The 25,242-nt window shown below is 39.8% G+C and overlaps 1 protein-coding gene across 1 annotated transcript in view; it reads right to left on the reverse strand.

The window, feature by feature from the left end:
• Window positions 1-25,242, reverse strand: part of ruvbl1.L (RuvB like AAA ATPase 1 L homeolog) — a 32,288-nt gene that overhangs the window by 4,717 nt on the left and 2,329 nt on the right. The window contains exons 2-9 of the mRNA XM_018259079.2: window positions 20,879-20,965; window positions 17,383-17,515; window positions 13,283-13,434; window positions 12,756-12,845; window positions 11,143-11,292; window positions 8,919-8,982; window positions 7,496-7,694; window positions 1,627-1,729 (exon numbers count right to left, since the gene is read on the reverse strand). Of these exons, the coding sequence (XP_018114568.1) occupies window positions 1,627-1,729; window positions 7,496-7,694; window positions 8,919-8,982; window positions 11,143-11,292; window positions 12,756-12,845; window positions 13,283-13,434; window positions 17,383-17,515; window positions 20,879-20,965 (978 nt within the window). The remainder of the gene's footprint in view (window positions 1-1,626; window positions 1,730-7,495; window positions 7,695-8,918; window positions 8,983-11,142; window positions 11,293-12,755; window positions 12,846-13,282; window positions 13,435-17,382; window positions 17,516-20,878; window positions 20,966-25,242) is intronic.

Below are 25,242 nucleotides of genomic sequence, written 5' to 3' on the forward strand. Positions count from 1 at the left end.
GCCGTGGGCTGGTACGGAAGCCCAAAACATAATGTACAACATTTCTAGCGACTTCTTTAGTAAGGCTTTAGTTCTCCTTTAATGGTGAATTATCCCTTAAAGGGCATGTAAAGGCAAAAAAAAAAAAAAATCCCATTTTTACTTTCTTAAATGAAAAAGAAACCTATCTCCAATATACTTTAATTAAAAATGTGTACCGTTTTTATAAGAAACCTGACTGTATGCAGTGAAATTCTCCCTTCATTTACTGCTGTGGATAGGAATTGTCAGATGGTCCCTAGCTGTTGAGCAGGGAAACAATCATACTTATGAACAGCAGGGGGAGCCCCCGCCTTACTTCAAAGCCATGCAGAACTCAAGCAGCTTTGTTTATGACGATCCCTAAGCAGCCCAGACCACACTGAGCATGTGCACAGTCTTAGTCTTGCAAAGATGTTTAACAATGTTACAAGATGGTGACCCCCTGTAGCCAACTTTGAAAGCATAAATCAATTGGTTGATTAGACTTGTGGTGCAGTAAGTTCATGTTTATATTTAGTATACAAAATACAGCATTTCTAGCCTTATTCTATTTTAGACTTTACATGCCCTTTAAAGAGCCAACATATATGCACAGCCTACGCCTGGAGCAGTCATTTAATTTAGATAAAGTTCTCTATAATAGGAAAAGAATGAAATGAAAATGCTTCATAAATATTTAAGCCATGCTGGTTGTGAATGGGTTAAACATTGCTACCATGAACCATAAGGTTCCAAACAGTTTTTAAAATAAGTTATAAATCAGCTGGCACAGGCCGTCATTTCTTTATTGTAATGTTGTCCTACATTCATTTTCATCACGTAACAGATCCCAGGTTATGAATGCTAAAATGATTTCAAGCTGCAGCACAAGTGATAAATGAAAAAAAAAAATTAAAAAAAACGCAGCGCGGCAATTGCTACATCCTAAAAAAATTACATGTTTTACTCTACAGTCTCCTGCTTCAGCCGGTGTTATTTTCCATTATGCCGTAGAATTATTAAATCGGTCCAAGCTCAGTGCTTGAAAGTCCCTGTTAGGTGGCCACACACCTTGCCCCTTTCACATTTACTCATTTCCAGTGTATTAGAATATAGTCCTAGAGCAGCAGCAGGATTTCCAGGCTCAAAGCCTTGTTAGTAATATCATTAAAGACTAGAGGAAGGGAACGCATGGGACGGAGACTTGGAGGAAGGTGGCACAACACTCCCAGAAGCCCACGCTCGCTGCTGAGTGATAAGAAGCAGTCTGGATAATGATGTTGTGTGTTGTACTGCTGAGATAGCAAGTCTCATATAATACAGGTATTTTTCACTTTGGCAGCTCGGTAAACAAGATAGCAGGAGGCGCCTATTGAAATTAAACCTGGGAAAAGCACTGCCTGCGAGCTCTCCTGAAACTTTATATAGACGGCCTGTTACAAGTAGAGAATTCTAAAGCCACGAAGATTTGTAGTGGGTGCTGGGAAGGACTGCAGAAGGTTTCTGACCAACATCACCCTTTAGAATTCAGCACAGAGGTCAATCAAAACATATTTGGCATGTGGGTGCAGGACAGGGGTCAGCGACTCTCTCCTTTCCTATAGGAACCCATTGATATGTTCGTACCTGCTTCATTTCTTGCGGTGTATACAGCATGGTACGTATGATCATCACTCTGTCCAGGAGATCCAGGGGTATGCCATGAGGAGACGCCACATCTTCTGTGCCCCTATAACAAAATACATGTAAGATTTGGAAATTTTTAAATCCTAAGAACACAACTTGATCTCGAAATATCAATTCTGGATACTGGGGTGAGTGTGAATTTGCATCCATTAAAGAAGAACTTAAGCCTAACTAAAGAAGTAGCTAGAAATGTTGTACATTATATTTTGTGCTTCTGTACCAGCCCAAGGCAACCACAGCCCTTTAGCAGTAAAGATCTGTGTCTCCAAAGATGCCCCAGTAGCTCCCCATCTTCTTTTCTGCTGATTCACTGCACATGCTCTGTGCTGCTGTCACTTACTGAGCTTAGGGACCCACTCACAATATACAGTACACATACAATAGAAATGTCACAATATAAGGCTGATTAGTAATTAATACAGATAATTAATACATGGCAGCACAGAAACCAGTGCAATTAGCATCAGAATTTAATAATCAGCCCTGTAGCATCAGCTTATATTACATACCAACCTCATTTTCTGCTGGATAGTTAGTGACGAGCCCTAAGCTTAGCTTCTCAACAGCTGCTCAGAGCCCACTGAGCATGTGAGTGTCACAGACACTTTCCAAGATGGTGACCCCCTGTGACAAGTTTGAAGTCCTGGATCATTGCTGCTACTGAGAAGCGGAAACTTTAGGCTGGTGCAATAAGTTCAATATATAAAATATGCCATTTTTAGCTATATTAATTTTTAATGTTTACTTCTCCTTTAACCTTCCAGACCATGCCAGATATAGAGTACATATATGTACTCAGTACACTTCCATATAGTGGGCTATGAGAAATCAGTGGATTGTAGACTTGCTGGGATCTACCTCATCCCCACACCACCTTTCTGATTCAAAGGTACCGGTAATCGATCCTTGCCTTAAAACAAGGTTACACATAAATGACATCACTGTTGTATCAGCTCCAAGTAGATAACAAATAAAGGTGGCCATACACAGGGAGATCCTGTTGTTTGGCGATGTCTCCCTGATATGCCCACATTGAGGTGGGCCATATTGGGCTGATCCGATCGTGGGCCTTAGGGCCCAATGATTAGATCAGAATGTAGGCCAAACAGGCAGTCAGATCACAGGAAAGCATCAACGAAAATATGTAGCCACGATCCAACAGGACTTTTTACCCTGCCAATCGACATCTGGCCAACAAATTTGCCCAGTGTTTATAATGAGCCCCAGCGTGTATTATATTACTATGTTGAGATGCAGCGCACTCACTGAACAGCATTACTCTATGGCAGTGGTCCCCAACCAGTAGCTCACGAGTAACATGTTGCTCACCAACCCCTTGGATGTTGCTCTCAGTGGCCTCAATGCAGGTGCTTATTTTTTGAATTCCAGACTTGGAGGTAAATTTTGGTTGCAGAAAAAAAACAGGTGTACTGCCAAACAGAGCTTCCTATATGCTGGTAATTCACATGGAGGCTGCCAAATAGCCAGTCACAGCCCTTATTTGGCACCCCAGGAACATTTTTCATGCTTGTGTTGCTCCCCAACTTTACATCTGCATGTCGCTCACAGGTAAAAAAAGGTTGGGGACTCCTGCTCTATGGGATTAATGGCGTTTTTTTTTTTTAAGGTTATTTTGCATTATTATAGCAAACCAAACAATAAAACATTCATAGTTCCATAATCATTATAGTAATCTCAGTACATCATATGCATTCATAGTTCCCGTACATTAGTATTCGCTGAAGTGACGAGTTTAGCTACGGTTCTGTACCCAATACCCATAGGCAGCCATAACAGTGGTATATATGGCTGTGCCCTTACTAGCTTGGCATCTCTGAGATTTAAGGTTCCTCTGTGGCTTCCAGCTGGTCTCCCCACACCAGGTCAAATTTCTGGGGACAACCTCTTGCAGCATAGGTGAGTTATATCAGGGGGAGTATTGCTTTTAGAAAGTTTAGCCAGCCATTGAGTGTGGGGGGGTTGGGGGACATCCAGTTCAGGAGGATAATTTCCTGGCATAGAACAGTAAGTTAAGGAATAGTATTCTCATGGCCGCCCATGTGGTGACCTAGTCCAATACACCAAGGAGGCATGCTTTGGGGGGGGGGGGGGGGGGTTTAGCAGTTTAGGTAGTGCTGTCTTGTCCTGGATATATATGAGGACTTTAGACCAGAAGGCTTGGATTCGGGGACATGACCAAATAAGGTGTAGGTGAGTCGCGTTTGTTCATACAGAACAGTCTAGTTGGGGGTTAATGGAGAATTCAACCCTAAACTTAAAAAACCCCTACCACCCTACAATACATAGACCCCCCTCCCCCCCCAGCCTAAGTGTTACCCCGGGCAAATGCCCCGTACGTATTAATTACCCCAGGTGCCGATGTAGGCATCGGAGTTCCCAGGTGCCATCTTCTTCTCTTCGGAATGAGACCGGCGTGTCGGCGCATGCGTAGTTGGAGCCATTTTCTGTTTCGCAACAACTACGCATGCACTGAAACTCACGAACATTGCCGAATCGCCGGACTCATTACGAAAATTACCGAATCGCCTGAAGATGTCGTCCGTGAACTCCGATGCCTGAATCTGCACCAAGGACTGAGAATCAAAATAGGCCCTGCCATTTCAGGTACACAGAGGCCCAAACAGCCCCCACCAGCCCATTAAATACTGACTTTCTATGGGACCTTATAGCAGCCCCTCTGGCATTTGCCAGAATCCACAGATTGCCAGTCCGGGCCTGAGTAAAACGTTAGGGGCATTTACCCGGGGTAACACTTAGGCTGGGGGAGGCGGGTCTAGGGTCTTTTTTAAGTTTAGGGTTGAATTCTCCTTTAAGTGGAGACTGTGTAGGATTTTGAATTGGATCAGTTTATCTCTGGTTGAGACCAAGTAGTCATAAGCCCAGTGAGTTGCCTCTTCCCAGTCCTCGTCCTCCAACTCTGGAAAGTCTCTGCTCCAGGCTAAACCCGCTGCATTAAATGGAGGCTTAATTGTAGCTAAGAGAAGCGAATATAGCGTGGTGACAAGTCTCCTTGTGGAGGTAGCTCTAAGAGCTGAGTCTATCTTAGTAGTTGTGAGGTCCATGGTGTTCCCCTGAAATTGGGTATTGGTAGCCTGTCCTGCCAGGGGAGAGCTTCCTGGATTTGAGCACGTTTTATTTTGTTCCAGGGGTGTATAATTCCGTCCTTAAGCAAGTCACCTAGTGTGTGTAGACCCCACTGTGGCCAGATTTTATAAATGGCGTTTATAATTAAAATATGGACATCGGGGTTTTAGGGAGGCAAGTACTTCTATCAGCAATAACTGGAAAAAAAACACTTACACTCTCCGCTTTCATATCCAGTAAATATATATCTGCAATATTAAATCTAATCCCTGAGAAAGTTCCTGCGTGGAACCAAAATGCTTGATCAATAAACTTCACCTTTGCAGTTAGTCTTGAGAAACTTCTTTTTGTATTACTACACGAGTGCACCATTACTCTCTCTCTCTCAAAGGAGATTCTATATCTTTATGGGAGCACCAGAGCAGAAAGTTTATTACTCACTTTTCTTTTTTTTTTTTTTGTTTGGCAATCCTTTAAAGTCTTGTGAGTGCTGCCTTGGCCCTCCATATTTTATTTGCTCTATCGCCCATGTTTTGTTGTTGGATATGTTGCGCTGGACTTTATATATAATATACACACATTGTATTTATACATAAATAAAACTGCAGCATCAGGCTGGACTCACGGTGGGGTTAAACCATTATTAATATGAATTTCACAATTTGAAGATACCACAGTAGCAATAGATATTTTTTTCCTGCTTCTACTAGTCTTCCACCAGATGGCGTCAGATGCATGAATGGGTATCCACAACTATCCCATACCCAGAGCAAGGCACTTTTATCTAAAAAAAAATATTCTCTCTCATTTAATTGCTTTGAGTAAACAGATTCCCCCAGTGAAGGGAATAGAAACACATAGAAAAGAGTCAGGTATGGGCTAGCATCTGTCAGTTTAGGAGGCAGATATGCTACAACCCTGTACAAAGGTGTATCTTATTTATCTTTGCCAGTACTTCTTATTGTACAGCGCTGTAGAATATGTTGGTGCATCACACTATGCATCAGCGGTTCACAGATTTACCAGAGGTTTGGGTAAATACAATTTATGTGCAATTACATTATTAATTTAGGTTTTCAATTTAACATTTCTTTTGCAGCTCTCCGGTTCTGCATTTAAGACCAACCCGGCATTTATCTAAATGTCAGACTGAAGTGACAGGGGCTAGACAAACAGACTGAATAAATAAAAATTGTCACAATCAATTTGATTTCTGGTTGCCAGGGTCACTACTCTTAACAACCAGGTGACATTTTGTTTTCACTTTGGAGATAGACTAAAATGTCAAATTAAAAAAAAAAAAAAAAAAAATGCCGGTGCAAAGCCAAGCCACTTAATATAGTTCTCTTTGCAACATAACGGCTTGTATAAAGGTGAACTTTACTTTCAAGATTTGCAAACTTGGAGCATTCTTGGTTCTGGGATTTTCCTGATGTTTCAATCCAAAGATGGGCACATTTAAACAAGGTTTATATCTTCCCTAAACCAGCATTTTATGCCCATGGGCTACCACTGTCCAGCCTTAAGTACAGCTGTGGTTAACTAAGCCTACACCAGTTTATGTGCTGATACAGCAGCCCTTGGTTCAGCCCTTCATGGATCTTCCTACAGTGGACAAACCAGCTCTATTACCTGGGGTACCCTGCTGTAACACCAGCTGCTTGATTGGTTTTCCTGTGCAGTGAGCCCCATTGCTCAACATCTTGCAGAGCTCACGTATTCTACATGCTGTGTATGCAAAGAACATTTCTATTCTCTTTTCTTTTCAGCCAGGAGTAGAACAGGCTACTACTAGGGAGAATTGAATGGGGCATTTAATGGAAAACTTTACCCCCAAAATGAACACTTGAGCAACAGGAAGAAGTGTGGAAACAAAAGACACAACTCTGTCTGTTAATTGGCTCATGTGACCTAGCAAGTATGGTTTGTTTGTGTGCACCGTGAATCATACGATCCCAGGGGGCGGCCCTTATTTTTTAAAATGGCAATTTTCTATTTAGGATTACCCAATGGCACATACTACTAAAAAAGTATATTATGAAAATGGTTTTTTTATAGGGATGGGCGAATTTGCCCGTTTCGTCAAAAATTTGGCGTAGGTGAAACGACGTAGACACCCATTAAAGTCTATGGGTGTCAAAAAATTTCGTGCGGCAAAATTTTTTGAGGCGCATCTTTTTTTTTGACGTAAAACGCCATACAAGTCCATGGACGTCATTTTTTCAGCAAAACAAGGCGAAAAAAATTCGCCCGTCCCTATTTATTTACATGAAGCAGGGTTTTACATATGAGCTGTTTCATGCAATATCTTTTTATAGAGACCTACATTGATCGGGGAGTATAGCTTTCCTTTAGCCTTATGATCTCTGGAAGCAGAAAACCCACCGACAATCTAGTGTGTTCCACAACTTGGAAACCACAAGGGCACGGAATGCCCCCAAAACATCACAACCATACCCACTGAGACAGTCTTGGAAATCTATGCCACAGTAGGAGGACAATCATGAATGGGAGCAGCGCCCAGGGCACTATACAAAGTTATAGCATTGAATCTGTTGGGAGCCAGTGAAGAACAAAGGTCTGCATGACTAAACTAAACACAGTTGTGAAAAGCATTAGGGAAAACAGAAATAAAACACTTTAATGTTTTGGTGTTACTGTTCCTTTAAGGGAGATATAGTTTGACTTCGGGTCGGGTACTTACCTAATGATGCAGTTACCACGATTGGTAGCGAAGATGACAATGGGCGCAAGGGATGACTCCAGAGCGCGGTGGAGGTATGTAAAACATTCTATATCCAACATGTGCACTTCATCTATAAACAGCACGCCCGGGACAAGTTCAGCTATGCCTTGATCAATGTACTTGTTCACTACTTTGTTGATTTCCCCTCTCAGCTTATCTAGAATATTAACAGAAAATTGTATTACTGTAACATTATTATTATTATTATTATTATATATGGCACAGAAACTGAATATGACTGATCCCAAACACAGCAAGGGTCAAATTGAAAATTAGAATTTTCAAGGTTTTTTATGGCCAAAATTGTCAAATTCAACTAGAGAATTGTTCAAATTGGATTCGAGTTTTTTTTTAAAAAAAATCGAATTCGATTTTCTATATTTATCATACTCCTTTCAAAACTGCCGAATCGCTGTTTTAGTCAATGGGAGATACAAAAATTTAAAGGGCAAGTCAACCTCCAAATTGCCACATTTGCTTAACTCCTGGTTGTTACTTTTTAAACAATGTTGCAAAAGTCTTAGTTCCCCAGCAGCAAAGACAGGTCTGTTAATCCGCTGCCTTGTCTTACATTGTATCAACAGTCTGAGCCACCAGGACAGAGAATAGAAAGGGACAGACAAACTGCTTTCAATAGCAATACATTTACTAATAACTTAAAATCCATAGAGAATTTGCAATGAACGTACATTGCAAAGTTGCTGAGAATTAGGTTCTTTTATTAGGCAAAAAGATGATTTTTTCATTCCCTTTAAATGTGGCTTACACTGACAAATACACTCTACCTACTGTCGTAAAGAGAGACTAATATTCCAATTAGGGATGCACCGAATCCAGGATTCAATTTGGGATTCAGCCTTTTTTAGCAGGATTCGGATGAATCCTTCTGCCTGGCCGAACCAAATCTGAATCCTAACTTTCATATGCAAATTAGGGGCAGGGAGGGAAATCACGCAACTTTTTTTTATCACAAAACATGTTTTCCCCTTCACACCCCTTATCTGCATTTGCAAATTAGGGTTCGGATTCGGCTGAATCTTTCGCGAAGGATTCGGGGGTTCAGCCGAATCGAAAATACTGGATTCGGTGCATCCCTAATTGCAATAATGCATACATAAGAATTATTATTCACCGACTAGTGAAACAATGGTTTGAAATGGGCTGATTATGGTAAAACAACACTGCGGATTTCTAGCATTGTACAGGTATGGGACCTGTTATCCAGAATGATCAGAGCCTGGTGTTTTCCGGATAATGGATCTTTCTGTAATTTGGATCTTCATACTTAAGGTCTAATAGAAAATCATGTAAACATGAAATAAACCCAATAGGCTGGTTTTGATTATGTAAAATCACTGTACTTTCAATTGGGCTACCATACCTGTAATTTCTGTTTTCTTTGGCTTCATGAGCTGTCCCATCATTGACAGAATGTCCTGTCCTCCCTTTAGAAAAGCAAAAACAGGATATGGTCAGGTCAGTCATTCTGAAATTACATATACACAACGTTTTGGTGGATTTTCCTAAAATTTACAACACCCAGTGTGACATTTATATTGGATTCTTCCACTCTGTTAAACATGAAAGAATACTGCATTAAAAAAAAGTGAGTGAGCAGAGAAGTGGGAAGAGCAAGTAAGTAGGTACCAGAATGGGGAGGGAAGAGCAACAGGATGACATGTACTGGCTCAGTGAAGGGTGGAAGGAACAGGCATGTTCGGGAGGAAAGTTCAAGTTAGTATGTATCAGAGTTGAGGGTGGCTGCAAGTATCCGATCAGGGAGAGAAGAAAGGAAATGGCAGGAAAATACACAGAACAGCAATTGGGAGTGGAGGAGCACACACAGGGATGTTACTGAAGGGAGCCATGTTCTACAAGTAGATGATTTATATTCCTTACCAAGTTGCTGCTGTGTGTGGAGGCAAATTGTTTTTTGGGAGTTGCTGTCTGATTAGTGGTTTAAGCTGAAAACAGGAAGTCTGATACAGAAGCCCATGTGTACACAATAGAAGGAACGAAATGCTGTGTTTCTTTTGAGAGAGGACTCAGAGCAGCATTACTTTGAGGGTTTACTGGTGTATTTATATAGACCTTTCTGACAAAGCTTACTTAATTTTAGCCTTTCCTTCTCCTTTAAGTTTGAGAGTAAAGTAAAACTCAGCAGATTCTGGGGCAGTTATTAGAGTCCAATGTCCCTGGTGTACTTATATAGCTGGGCAAATATTCTAAAACAAACATAGGTACGGTTGGCCAGCAAACATCCTTAAGAATGAATGAATAAATGGACAACACACAGGCCTGGTTGAAGAGATACAAAGTTCATGCTGATGTGTTAGACATGCTAACAATATTGCACAGGTCAGTATTTGGGGTTGGAGGTCTCCTAAGCTAACAATATCGCATAGGTAAGCATTGAGTGTTAGAGGTAAAGAAAGTCTTTGCTTTGGGTTAGTAGCTTCGCTAGTACTTTGGATCATAGCTTTGTTATTGGGAACCTGAAAGATTAAGGGCCTGAAAGATTACCTGTTCCTCTTCTTTTGTCATTTATGTTATCAAATGCCCTTGCGGTTTCCAATATATTGGGCAGACTACACGCATGGTGAAGGAGTGAATACGAGAGCACAAGTCAGCCATTAAGACAAAGAAGGTGGAACACGCAGTTGCCGGTCATTTTGTTGAAAAGGGGCATGGTGTGCACCAATTGAAATACCAGGTGGTCGATGGAGTTCTGAAAATGCATCACCGGGGTGACAGAGTAAAGGAACTATTGAAAAAGGAAGCTAGGTGGATACGATTGTTAGGCACCTTGACACCATCAGGTTTAAATAGGGAATATGAATTACACAACATTTTCCGGTAAATCGTTTTTTTAATCATTTTTAGTAAAATATTTTAAACGATTTTAGCTTTTTCAGACATTGATTCATTGAGATGAAGTATTATGCATGGATATGCTTCAAACAATATAAAGGAAGAAAATGGTTATACGATGTTTAAATGTATATAATGCCTATTCGCAACATTGTTGTTTAATTTGCTTAAGGAATTGCACCTGTGTGTTTCAGAGTTCAAGCTACTCTAAAGTGTATGTGTTCACTAACTTGTACCCAGTAGCTTGAGGAAAGCTGAAGTGTTGCTGACTTGCTGTGCTGTATTTCTGTCTGAGAAAAAGCCTTCTAAATAAAGGCTTTTTAAGAAAAATTGCCTTGTCTCGGTGCTGTCTAATCCAAAAATTGGGAACCAATCATGCACCAAATGTTGGTGCGTTGAATTGATGCTATCTGGCAAGCTCTCTCTGTAAAAACTTCATATTAAGCTAAGTAAATCTATTTATTTCTTGTATTACTTGTTCTCGTCTGTTATTGCTCACTAGCAGTTCATCAGAAGGCTTAATCACTGATCCTGTATATTCATATTTTTGATAATACTAATGAAATTATTCATATTAATAAAGGTTCACCCCTTTATTACACTAATTTAAGTTTGTCTTGGAATACTGCGGTCTACATCATACTAAAAGTAAGTTGTAAGGCAAATGTATTGATTACTGACCCTTTAAACAATTCTGCAACAGATTACCCATGCAACCATCCGTGCTACTGTACCTGTGGCCGTGCATTGGCAACATCCAGGTCATGCAGGGTGACGTCCTGAATCACTTCTTTTTTCTTGTGAACATCTCCCTTCGGCAAGGGGACGTACTCCTCAGCTTCAAGGTCGAATTCCGTGGCGTATGTATCACATCGGCCTTGCCTCTGGTAGAAGTGGAGGAAGGGAAAACAGGTGTACCATAAGTGTGCTTGCCAAAATCATGACGGACAAGCTGCTGATAACAGGCAAAGGTTACTCGCTTACCAATTACTGCCCTGTTGACAGCTTTAGAAAAAGGATTCTTTCTAGCTGGAACTCCCCTTTGCTTTATTACAAAAGCTCAAACACACAAAACCTGAACGCCAAAGCCTTTCATTCAAGAGATGGTGAGCTGCCAATGGCAGAACCTTCAGCACAATTACAGAGAGCCTTAGGAAGTGAAGACTCGTAGCATTTTCCCCTACTAAAACCATGTAGTACATCCATACATCCAGCTTTGAAAGGGTTACACAGAGCACTGATAAAATGCTTTGATCATGTTAATCAGGAACCAGAATTATACAAATAACTTGGGCAACAGAAGAGAATTATAAATTGCATCATTGTTGCAGTTTCAGCCCAAAAGACTGTTGGCCAATTCTGATGGGTAGAAATAAATGTGGCCCCTCATTAGTGCATTTAAAGAACAAGGAAAGCCTCAGTCACTAGGTGGTAGCAATTTGTTATGCCATTACAGTAATTCAAATCACTTACCTCTAATCCCAGGTCAGCACTCCTCTTCTTTAATTAGTGTCCAGAGTAATATTCTGCATTGCAGGCTGCTGCCATTTTTCCCCCAAGCCTTCCAGATACCCCCTGCACCCTATTCAGACTTGAATTATGAGCAGCACAGAACTTTCCCTGAACACTTCTGTACCGTGATTTTGCCAAGTCTGCTTAAGGCAAACGGCCCTTTCACCAATGACTGCCACTTTCCTTGTCATTGAACTATCGAGAAAATAAATATTTAATATATGCTTCATCATACTGAAATAAGAAACTTTCTAAATAGAATCAATTAACAATTCTGCAACGTTTCTGAAATAATCAAGTTTATCTTCTATTCCTCTCTTAGCATCTGTTTCTCTTCATTCTGTCTTCAGGAGCTGGGTGTCAGATAATCATGGACAGTTAGATCCAATATAACTAATAGGGGGGGCTCCTTTTCCTAGATGAATTAGAGCTCACTCAAATAACTGATTCCAGTACAAACAAAATAACAGCTTTTTCACATATCCTGCATGTAGAGAGACATGATGTTTGCTGATTTTAATACAACGAGCTCTAATAAATCTTCTAGGCAAAAGGAGCCCCCCTACAAGATATATTGGATCATTCATCTGACACCCAACTCCTGCATGAAGACACAATGATAGAAACAGATGCTGAGAGAGGAATAGTGACGATAAACTTGATTATTTCAGAAACGGTACATCATTTTTAAAAGATTGTATTTAAAAAGTTTCTTATTTCAGTATGCTGAAGCTTATATTACATTTTCATTTTCACGATAGTTCCCCTTTAAAACAGGAATTAAAATGGTTTGTATGAGTGAAAATGAACATGAATATATGCAAGAAGCACCAACCTTTACAGCTCCACTGTTTGCTTCAATGTAGATCACATCTCCAACTTCTACTCGCTCCTTCTGCAGACTCTCGTAGATACTGGGATCAAGCTAAAAATATTAAACAAAATCAGTGCTGTGAACCTCTGACATGAGTACATGCAACAGGTTGCTACAGATAAGGGATATTCCATCTGCAATTTCAAGTCAGGCAAGAATGTGGAAAGTGGTACTGCCAGTTTTCCCAGCATTCTGGATCATATCTGTCAGTGTAATGGACGTCAAAAACCACAGAAAATATCCCCTATAACCAGCAAAAGAAGGACATTAAGAATAATCTTGGGCAGAAATGGATACACTCTGGGTAAGGTAATTATATTATTAGGGTTGCTGTATGTATTGCGGTTGCTGTATGATTTACTGTATACAATTAAAGTGTACACTTGATTAGAAATGAATGGCTGGTTATGTTCAATGGAGTTCATATCAGAGTGTTTCCAAGGTAGCGGGAATGTACAATATAGTTCAGAGCTGATTCAGTTACACACCTTTAGCTGTTTGGTTCCTTTTGCAGTTTTCAGTCCAATGATAACATGGCTGATGGTCTTGCCATACCCTCCCATTGGATTCTCAGTCTCACAGGGAGTCAGCTCTGTCACCTCTCCTTCATACACCTCCTTAGTCTCTCTTATTCTTAGTCCTGAAAAGAAAAAAAGAAGACATTATGTAAAACTAGCCTCATTTTCTCTGACATCATGTTTAACTATGTAAAAAAACAAAGGCAAAGCTTTAAGACGTGGGGTAAGAAGTCCTGTTCATTGAAAATTAAAAACTGATTATGGTTTAAAGGGGTGGTTCATCTTCAGGTTAACTTTTAGTATGTTATAGAATGGCCGATTTTAAACAACTTTTCAATTAGTCCTCATTATAATTTTAAACAACTTTTCAATTAGTCCTCATTATTTATTTTTTTACGGTTTATGAATTATTTGCCTTCTTCTCCCGACTCTTTCTAGATTAAAAAGGGGGTCACTGACCCCCTCTAAAAACAAATCCTCTCTAAAGCTACACATTTATTGTTATTGCTACATTTTATTACTCATCTTTCTGTTCCAACCCTCCCCTATTAATATTCCATAATCTCATTCAAATCAATGCGTGATTGCTAGGGTAATTTGGACCCTAGCAACCAGATTAGAGACACCTGCAAACTGGAGAGCTGCTGAATATAAAACTAAATAACTCAAAAACCACAAATAATAAAAAATGAAAATCAATTGCAAATTGTCTCCGAATAACGCTCCCTACATCATACTAAAAGTTAACTCAAAGGTGAACAACCCTTTTAAGGGGAAATTCAACTCATATGTAACTTTAACTTTGATAACCAAAGACCAATAGAAATTATCAGTATGGAACATAGGCCTTGGCTAATGCCAGGTCAAACACTACTTCCCAAATTTACAGCAATGCTATCTATATACATACACACAAACACATATTATATATAAAAACAAGATCCACATTATTTTTTCTTTAAATATGCAACCCTGGATATGCAGTCTATAAATTCACTGTATAAAAGTCTCTGCAGATCCCATATTCTCTCTCCCAATATAAATTTATTTTCTATATACATCTGCCCAAATCAGGCCTCTCATCTGCTGTTAAGACAACTAGTTCAGTGTATAGACCTTCATGATCCTCATACATTGTATGCTCAGTTTAAGATTATATGTGTATTTTGCAGTGCTTTCCCCCCCCCAACTACTGCTCTGAATTAATCCCAAAATTAATCATTGTGGCTTTGATATCTGATTGATACTTTAGTAGAGGGGTGTAAATGAAAAGAGAGTTAGTACAAGTATGGTGAATGATGCTTAGAAGGGTGCTTAGACATGATAATAACAAGGAGCTCAGAGTAGATCAGCTGAGTAACTAGTGCGGAGGCTAAATAAGATCATGGGCTGGCCTCAAATAGGCACTTCATTACCCCTACATGAAAGGGTCTAAATCAAGGGCAGAAGCAATTTTCTGCTGCCCTTGCGGAGAAGAAAATAGCATCTATTTCATCCATACATGAAGTATAGAAATAAAGTTCAACATTAAAGGGGTTGATCACCTTCCAAACACTTTTTTTCAATTTTCAGATTGTTCCCCAGAAATAAAGACTTTTTTCAATTACTTTCCATTATTTATTTTTTTTACAGTTTTTCCAAATCCAGAAGTTTAAAGTTGAATGTTCGTGTCTCTGGTGTTTGAGACTGGTAATTCATGCGCAGACTATAAACTGTTTTTCAACATTTAGCTGATACATTTCTCAGCAGCATCTCTGGAGTATTAGCAACTATTGTATCAAGTCTAACAGCTGCCTGTAATGAAACCCAGAGATTCTGCTCAGCAGGGACAAAGATAAGAAATGTATCATTTAAACGTATCAATTTAGAACAGTTGACAGGGTCGGCGACCCCCCTCCGCAGAGCTGCTTTAGAAGGTGAAAAATGACACTTCAATATTAGAAAAACGATGACACACAGAAAATAGAAAGTAATTGGAAAAAGTGATTATTACTGTTGATCTATCTGAAAACAACTAGCTGTTTGAAGGTGAACAACCCCTTTAAAAGAACTACCCCACCCTCTACATAAACGTATGCATACTCCTGGGCAAACTCATGGCAAATAAACTGCACAGTTAGATCAGATTTGTACAGGGGAGGCTTTTTTTTTTAAAATGTAAAAAATCAAATTTTTAATAAGTTATCCTAGAGTAGAACAGCTGCCATTCAAAGAGCAATGGTAATTGAACATCAACATACACTGTTGAGAACAGGTCAGAACAGGTCTGTTAATACGTCGCTTCGGCGCGGTCTCCTCGCGGGGGACGCTTCGGCGCGGTCTCCTCGCGGGGGACGCTTCGGCGCGGTCTCCTCGCGGGGGACGCTTCGGCGCGGTCTCCTCACGGGGGACGCTTCGGCGCGGTCTCCTCACGGGAGAAGCTTCTGCGCGGTTTCCTAGCTTCTGCAGACCATACAGGTCCCGCTTCATAACAGACATAGGTCGATTTAGAAGTTTATAATTTAATTGAAGAGAGCAGGGGCCCTATTATTAAAGCTTTTAATCCCAATCCATATAGCAAATTGGATAGCCCACAATAGAATCCCTCAGTCTTTCACTAAACCCAATATTTGTTTATAACCTTTCCCGGCGCTGACATTTAGAGAATGTTCTGGGGTAACAATACCAGTGACTGTTAGTTATGATTTAACTCCCTGACTCTTATCTCTGGGAACGAAAACAGGGATGACACCAATTTCATCTGTTGCTTCAAATTTCCAAATCCCTGACAGGCAACTTCATCACATTGAGGAAATATTGCAGACACTTCTCTTTTCATTTCTGCTCCGGAGCCCTCTCCCCCGCTGCCCGACTTGACACAAATTTAAAGACTTCATAACGTTGACTCTATCCTTTCTTTGCAAAAATCAAAAAAAAAAAACTGATCACCTTCGATTTGTTAAGTTTCTATCAGGAATCATTTCTCTAACCTACATGACAGTCAATCCTGCCCAATATTTGTATTGCTGCAACAAATCCACAATTTTTAGACAAATATTGAATCCTCCAAAAAAAATTGAAAGCAAAGAAAAATCCCCCGAAACTTGCATTATTTGAAAAATCAAAATGTTAATCTAAAAGGCATGTAAAACCAAAAAATGTCATTTCCAAATGAAAGAAAATGTTATTAGAAGCAACTTTCCAATATACATTCATTGTTATAGCAAGGCTGTATTCTTACTTTTTTACTGCTGGTTCTGGCTCTTAAAACATTCTAACACCAGTCAGCCTTGAATGCTTCTTCACAGAAGCATATACAGGTATAAGACCCGTTATCCAGAATACTCGGGACTTGGGGTTAACCGGATAAAGGATCTTTCTGTCATTTGGATCTTCATACTTCAAGTCTACTAAAAAACCATGTAAACCTTAAACACAATAGGCTGGTATTGCCTCCAATAAGGATTAATTATATCTTAGTTTGGATCAATTACAAGCTACTGTTTTATTATTACAGAGAAAAAGGAAATGGTTTTAAAAAATCTGGATTATTTGGATAAAATGCAGTCTATGGGAGATGGCTGTTACGTAATTTGGAGCATTCTGGATAACGGGTTTCTGGTTAATGGATCCCATACCTGTATAAAGAAAAATAACGGCCAAATATAATTTCTTTCACTAAGAAAAACTGTATTTTGGGGTTTACATATTTTTTCAATGTCACATGACTTTGGTCAAATCCTGCAAAAAGTCCTGGGAAGCAACGAAAAGCCTCGAACATGGAAGAAAGTGATGCCCATTTGTTACAATAATCAATTTCCGCTAAAGACCGTCAGGTCACTCTCTCTGTCGTGGATACTACCTTAAGCTAAAAAAAGGTAAATATTGTGCTGGGAGAATTCAAAATTGTTCTTATGTTAAATCTCTTTACAAACCCTCTATTATAGATGATTAGCATTCAGTTTGACAGTTTTTGTTTTTTTAATTGAAGGCTTAAGAAGGGGAAATTCCAACCCTGCATGTATATTTTACTAACACTAGGCTGTGCCATTTAAAGTCAAGACATTAGAGGCTGCCCACCGACCACTTACCGATGGCTCTCCGGAAATTCTCCATCAGTACCTCTGTTTTCTTGATCTCTGTAGAATAGACTTCACTGCCAACCATGGGGCAAAAAGGAACTTTGTTGCCCAGTTCTTGAGCAATGGCTAAAGCCAAGGCAGTCTGTAAATAGAAAAAAAAAAAATATAAAGATGGAAATTATGCCGAGTACGGGAACTCCACAGGCCTGACCAAATGTATGTGGTATGTGTGCTTATATTGATATGATGCTACTTATGTATGCAGCACTGTACAGAAAAATAATAAATGAGGCAAGAGGAAGGAGATCCCTGCCCAGTTGAGCTTAGAATCTTAAAGGGCTTAAAGGGATCCTGTCATCGGAAAACATGTTTTTTTCCCAAAACGCATCAGTTAATAGTGCTACTCCAGCAGAATTCTGCACTAAAATCCATTTCTCAAAAGAGCAAACAGATTTTTTTATATTCAATTTTGAAATCTGACATGGGGCTAGATATTTTGTCAATTTCCCAGCTGCCCCTGGTCATGTGCCTGCACTTTAGGAGAGAAATGCTTTCTGGCAGGCTGCTGTTTTTCTTTCTCAATGTAACTGAATGTGTCTCAGTGAGACATGGGTTTTTACTATTGAGTGCTGTTCTTAGATCTACCAGGCAGCTGTTATCTTGTGTTAGGGAGCTGCTATCTGGTTACCTTCCCATTGTTCTTTTGTTTGGCTGCTGGGGGGGGGGGAGAAGGGAGGAGGTGATATCACTCATATTTGCAGTACAGCAGTAAAGAGTGATTGAAGTTTATCAGAGCACAAGTCACATGACTTGGGGCAGCTGGGAAATTGACAATATTTCTAGCCCCATGTCAGATTTCAAAATTGAATATAAAAAAATCTGTTTGCTCTTTTGAGAAATAGATTTCAGTGTAGAATTCTGCGATAGCAGCACTATTAACCGATTCATTTTGAAAAAAATTTTTTTCCCCCATGACAGTATCCCTTTAAAAATCTGTTGTAGTAGTTTTTTTAAAAAAATGAAAAAAAACCCCACCAGCACTAGAACACTTGCACTTGGAAGGAGTGGTATGAGTGGCCATGTTGTACATGGCACATGCGTATAATGCAATTCGAACTTCATGTGCATAAAGAGCAAGTTGTGGCATTCGCTCATTATGCGCATGCGTGCACCAACATGGCTGCTCATATTGGGAGCTCCCTCCTGCTGTGGGTGACCTAGAGCTGGAGGGGGCAATTAAAACAAACCAAAAACTACTGTTACCCCTAACCGGAGTGCGAGCAGTATTAGCCCGCCCCTTTGGTTGGGGATAATATTTTTGCCCAACAGATGCCCTTTAAGTATACAATCTAAAGGGCTAGGACTACACGAACGACTCCCGCGCGATCAGACAAGTCGCATGCGACAGAAATAAGGTAAGAGATAGAATTGTCGCATGGTGTCGCAGACGCTGCACCTGCATCCAACAGTCATGTCACGTCGGATCAATGCTGCGACAATTCTATCTCACCTTATTTTTATCGCGTGCGACTTGTCGCAGAACGGAATCGTTTGTGTAGTCCTAGCCTTAAAGTCTGAAACACAATAGTGTACATCAGGGGTGATACACAACTACATAAAAGGCACCCAACTAAATAAAAGGCACCCTATTATTCAGATTATAAGGAAAAAAAATTGGCTCACTGGTAGAGATCTATCCATTTAACGTGGAAGATACCAGGCAAATGTTTATTCATGTATTCATGAAAAGCATACCGTTCCCAAAGCATTACTGTGGCCCAGGGGTCAGCAACCTTTACTATCAAAAGAGCCATTTTGACCTCTCTTCCACTAAAGAAAAATAGTCTGGAGCCGCACAACATACAACACGGCTTATAAACTTTTAAAAGTTTTAACCTTTTTTTAATTTTAACTGTTACAACAACAGAATACAACAAACAGAAGTGCAGTGTGTATGTGTAGGCCTACTTTGAAATAAATTACTACTGAATAGCCCTATTAAATGCTACTGTTCGTATCTGTTTAATGTGACTTCTGGTGATCTTCCCTCTCTTGTCTTGAGTGTGTGACCGCGGTAAGGACCATGATGAATCATCTTGCTGCGGCTCGGTCTTGCCTGTCACTCTTGGGACGTCTATGCAGCCCTCGCACCTGCTGGCGGCTTCCTGAGTGTGCGACCGCGGTAAGCTAGCTGTTAGCTTACCGCGGTCACACACTCAAGAAGCCGCCAGCAGGTGTGAGGGCCGCATAGACGACGTGACAGGCAAAGCCACAAGACTGAGCCGCAGTAAGCAGGATGAAGAGCCGTGGGTTGCCTACCCCTGCTGTAGCCTGATGCAGTGAACAGCGTCCCTCTTTGAAATCTTTAGATTATTGCCACTCTGGTTGTTAAAAGGTTAACAGTAAGGCTGCAATATCCCTTTAAACACTTAAAAATCCTTCTACTCCTCTAACCCACTCTGCACCCTCGCTCAGGAATATATACGAGCATGCTTAGTGCTTCTCAGCTCAGATTACTAAACACACCCTCTAGTCTAACAGCCAATGAAGCTTTGATAGCATTGTTGGTTCCCATAGAAACTGTAGCTGTCTGATCCTATGTTTTTCCTCCTAATCACATCTCCTGAGCTCAACTTAACCATTACAGTGCTCAACCCCAGCAGAACTTTTTATCAGAGTATGTTATGGATCTTGGGAGTCAGATAGTCATCAACAGTTAGATCCAATATTTCTTATAGGAGGCTCGTTTTGTATTACTAGGAACGTTCCCAGTTGATAAAGGATCAACATGGATCCGAAACATGTCGTGTAGTAGCCTGAACAAACACAATCACAGCATAAATTGCTATTTATGAGTGCTCTCCTCATTCTTGGAAATCTTTAAGGAGGCTCCTTTTGCCTAGAAGATGTGTTAAGAGCTCACTATTAAATCTACATGCAGGATGTGTGCAAAAGCAAGGAAGTTATTTTGTTATATTTTGTTTGTACTTGAATCAGTTATTTGAGTGAGCTCTAATTCATCTGCTAGGAAAAGGAACCCCTTATAAGATATATTGGATCTAACGGTCAATGAATATCTGATACCAACTCCTGCATGAAGACAGAATGAAGAGAAACAGATGCCGAGAGAAGGATAGTGAAGATAAACTTGATTATTTCAGAAATTATGCAGAATATTTAATTGATTGTATCTAGAAAACTTCTTATTTCAGTATGATGCAGCTTATATTAAAGGTTCATATTTGTGAGAGTTCCCCTTTAAAAGAAAGAGGCAGCAAAGTATTATGCATAATCCCACTGTATAATAAAATGTACCTATATATTGTATATGCACATGATCTGTAATTCACAGGTTCAAAGTGGAACTATTAACAATTCAACACAAGGGGGCAATGCCAGCACCCAAAGCATAGTTTGGCATAGGAGACATGTACACCCTCATGCTTTGCATTTTCCATGCTTAAATAGGATCCAGGTGAAAGAAACAAGCAGAAAAAAAAGGTACCTTGCCAGTTCCAGGAGGTCCTGCCAGCAGTACTGCTCTCCCAGCCATTTTCTTGCTTTTAATTAGCTCCACGATTACACCACATGCCTGTAATTTAAAGAGAAAATATTTAACAGCTCTGACAGATTTAAATAGTGCAGTCACTTGCCCCATGCCAGACACCTCTGCCCACCATGAAGAAAGATTATACAGTTCACCAATTAGCAACAATGGAAAATTTGTGCATTGAAGCTGAAGAGGGGTTGTTGACCTTTGAATTAACTTTCAGTATTGCAGAGAGTGATATTCTGAGACAATTTGCAATTGGTATTTATTATTATTTGTGGGTTTTGAGTTATTTAGCTTTTTATTCAGCAGCTCTCTCAGTTTGCAATTTCAGCAATCTGGTTGCTAGGGTTCTAGTTACCCTAGCAACCATGCACTGATTAGAATAAGAGACTGGAATATGAATAGGAGAAGCCTGAATAGAAAGAGGAGTAATAAAAAGTAGCAATAACACAACTGTAGTCTTACAGAGCATTTGTTTTTATATGGGGTCAGTGATCCTAAAAGCTAAAGCTGAAAAGAGTCAAACGAAGGATGCAAATAATTCAAAAACGATATAACAAAAAAAGACCAATTAAAGAATTGCTTAGAATTAGCCATTTTATAACATACTAAATGTTAACTTCAAGGTAAAACACCCATTTTAGTGAATGTAAAGTCTCTTGCCGTCATTTCTGCACCATAAATTTGCATGAGAATCGCTTGCAAGCAGTTTCAGCATTTCTGTGTTTTTAAACAGCCCAAAGACGTTACCCAATAATGCCTGCAGTGTTACTGCCCTGAAGGACCAGCTTTACCCAGGAAAAGCAGTGAATGACCCAAACAGACACAATGTATAGTCAGATTCATGTATCTACTTGTCACAGTGTTATGTTGCCAAACAAAAATTAACTTACTCTTTAGCAGACACCCTGGGCCTACATGTATGGGAATCGGTTATCCCAAATGCCACGAGGTTTTCCGAATTTTTTTACATTTTTTACACAGGCCGGGTTTGCTTCCAATAAGGATTAAAGGGGTTGTTCACCTTTAATTTAACTTTTAGTCTGTTATAGAATGGCTAATTCTAAGCAACTTTTCAATTGGTCTTCATTATTTATTTTTTTTATAGTTTTTTAAATAATTTGCCTTCTTCTGACTTTTGAGCTTTTCAGGAGATTTTTTCGCCTGGTGACTAATCGCCTTGTCTTCTGAGCTCATCTTTCTATTCAGGCCTCTCCTATTCATATTTTAGTCTCTTATTCAAATCAGTGCATGGGTGTTATGGTAATTTGGACCCTAGCAACTAGATTGCTGAAATGGCAAAACTGGAGAGCTGCTGAGTAAAAAGCTAAATAACTCAAAAACCACACATAGTAAAAAATGTAAACCAATTGCAAATTGTCTCTGAATATCACTCTAAATCATACTAAAAGTTCATTTAAAGGCAAACTACCCCTTTAATTATATTGTAGTTGAGAATCAAGTACAAGTTACTGTTTTATTATTACAGAGAAAAAATAAATTGATTATTATTAATGGAGTCTATGGGAGACGGCCTTTCCTTAATTATGAGCTTTCTGGATTACAGATCCCATACGTGTATTTATTAAGCATAAGCAAAGCAAGAGCATGCTCAAGACCTTTCAAATTAGTGCAATAAAAGGGGGACTACTTTAGTTATTAGTGACTATATTGAACAAACAAGCGCCTAGTTTAACTGTGCTTATAGAAGATCCGTTATTTGTACTGCACCCTTGATTCCACCATCCCACCCTAACAATCCAAATTCCTGGTTCACTGAGAAATTCAGCTGCTATCAGATCATCTGTCCATAGAGCCAACTAAATCTCCAATGTTCTCTGCAGGAGCTTGTCAGAAGAGGCTCCAGATTAAGTACTGCTTCACTGCCTGTGTTTGAAATATAGTATCTCGCTCAAAAAAAGGACCTCAAATCAAAACCATGCCACAAAACTGGCTCTGGGGGAAGAAAAAAAAAAAAAAAACACAATTTTCCCTCTAGAAGCCAAAAAGGACTTGTAATGGAAAGAAAGGCTTTACCCTGTGAGCAAAGGGGAACTTCGCTTTCTACTCAACTGACGAGATTATTTTGGCTAAAGTCACTTTTTGGCTTGGTTCAGTATATGGTACAAGTGGAGAGGTTTGGAAGGTGTGGGGGTGTCCAGTCAGGGGTCCATTTGGCAGGGAGGAGGCTCGAGACACAAAGATCTGGTTTATAGATCAATAGGGTGCTGTGGGTTTTGGGCATGATTAAACATGGCTAGTCAGACTGGGGGTGTGTGGCCAGGAGGGAAGTTTAGAAGACCACCAGCAATTGGGACAGGCGGTGGTTTAATAACTGGACCAGTTAGGGTGGGATGATGAAACCAAACTATGCTGTATAGAACCTCATGTTTTTGCTGCCAAACATTGTGGCCATGACTAAGTGCCCTAAATGGGTGCGAAACGCGTAAGGCAGATGGAGATGCAAATATAAATTTTTAACTTTGTATAAATAAAATAATTTTTTAACTGATCTTCTCTAGTCCTGTGGATCCGTTTGAGTGCCGGTCGGTGCTGCTTTTTCTACACAAACATTGTCGCCACCAAACTGCCCTCCGTGAATCGTAGACATACAAGAGGCAGCAGCCGGGAGCAGCTGAAAATGGGTAATGGGCCCCTTTAAATGCTTTTGGTAACCATCATGGATCCTCCGTTACTAGAAACACACAATGGGGTTTTAAATGCGTTTGCTGTGCAATGTAATGCAATACAATTTCCATGTTTTGGGCCAAGCTGCATGGGTTAACTGATCATACAGATAGGGGTCCACGGGCAACCGAGTCAACCTGTGATTATTATGGTTGATCCTGTCCCTAACTGTACATCATGGATATGTACTGCCGTGTAATGCACAAATAAAGATCATCCCTCCATACTGATGCAAAGGTATAAGCCACAGTTGCAACATGCAATTTTTGAGCCAATATTTTTCTAACAAATCGGATCTGGTCATAAGAAGACCCCTCGTCCCATTTCTACATCAGCCCACAATGAGAATGCAAATTGTTAGTGCAAGGGTCAGATCCACTGGAAGTTACTACAGTGCCTGCTAACACTCTCAGACTGCACATATCACTGCAAAGAGGACAAAAATGCAATGATCTGGCCAATCAGGCCATAAATGGTGTGACTACTAAAAGATCATAAAAAGTTGGGCATTAGATTTAAGATTGTGTTTGTTTTATAGTCCCAAATACTGTAAATAAATGTTATTAATGACCTCGCTATAACATTTGTTCTTGGCTACTGCTGCAGACTTTGCACATTGAAAGCAGGATTGGTTGTACTTGAATATTATGCTGAGGGATTAGCTACTGTCAGGCAGCATTTACTGTTACATCACTTAACACCTGTACCAAAAAATCTGTTAGTGTTCCTGAAATTTGCAGAACTAACCCTACACCCCCACACACATTTTGCTTTACAGCCTTCCCCACAATAAAGGTGCTATACCTACCATACAGAAATGCAACATTTAAAGGGAATGTCAATCCAAAAAATAATTATTTGCCTAATAAAATAAAACATAATTCTAAATAACTTTGCAATATACATTTATTAAAATTTCCTACGGTTTTTACTAGGGATGTACTGAATCCACTATTTTGAATTCGGCTGAACCCCCGAATCCTTCGCGAAAGATTCGGCAGAATACCGAACCGAATCCAAATTTGCATATGCAAATTAGGGGTAGAAAGGAGAAAACATTTCCTTCCTTTTTTTGTGACAAAAAGTTACGCAATTTCCCTCCCTGCCCCTAATTTGCATATGCAAATTAGGATTTGGGTTCGGTCGGGCTGAATCTGAATCCTGCTGGCTGAATCCCGAACTGAATCCTGGATTCGGTGCATCCCTAGTTTTTAAGTTATTTGTATGTCCCTTTCTATTCTCTGCCCTGATGTCTAAGACTGTTGATACAATGTAAGACAAGGCAGCTGATTCACAGACCTGTCTTTACTGCTGGGGAACTAAGACTTCTGCAACATTGTTTATAATCATTATCAATTATCATTTATAATTCTGAAACAAATTGCTTTCTTCTTCTGATTTCACTGACGCCAACTAAAAAACAAATGCTCTGTAAGGCTACAAATGAATTGTTATTGCTGCTTTTTTTTTTTTTTTTATTACTCATTGTTTTTATTTAGGTCTCTCCTATTCATATTCCAGTCTCTTATTCAAATCAATGCATGGTTGCTAGGGTATTTTGAACAACCAGATTGGTGAAATTGCAAACTGGAGAGCTGCTCAATAAAACCCTAAATAAAAAACACAAA

Source organism: Xenopus laevis, chromosome 4L (genome assembly GCF_017654675.1).
Source record: "Xenopus laevis strain J_2021 chromosome 4L, Xenopus_laevis_v10.1, whole genome shotgun sequence".
NCBI classification, from domain to species: Eukaryota; Metazoa; Chordata; class Amphibia; order Anura; family Pipidae; genus Xenopus; species Xenopus laevis.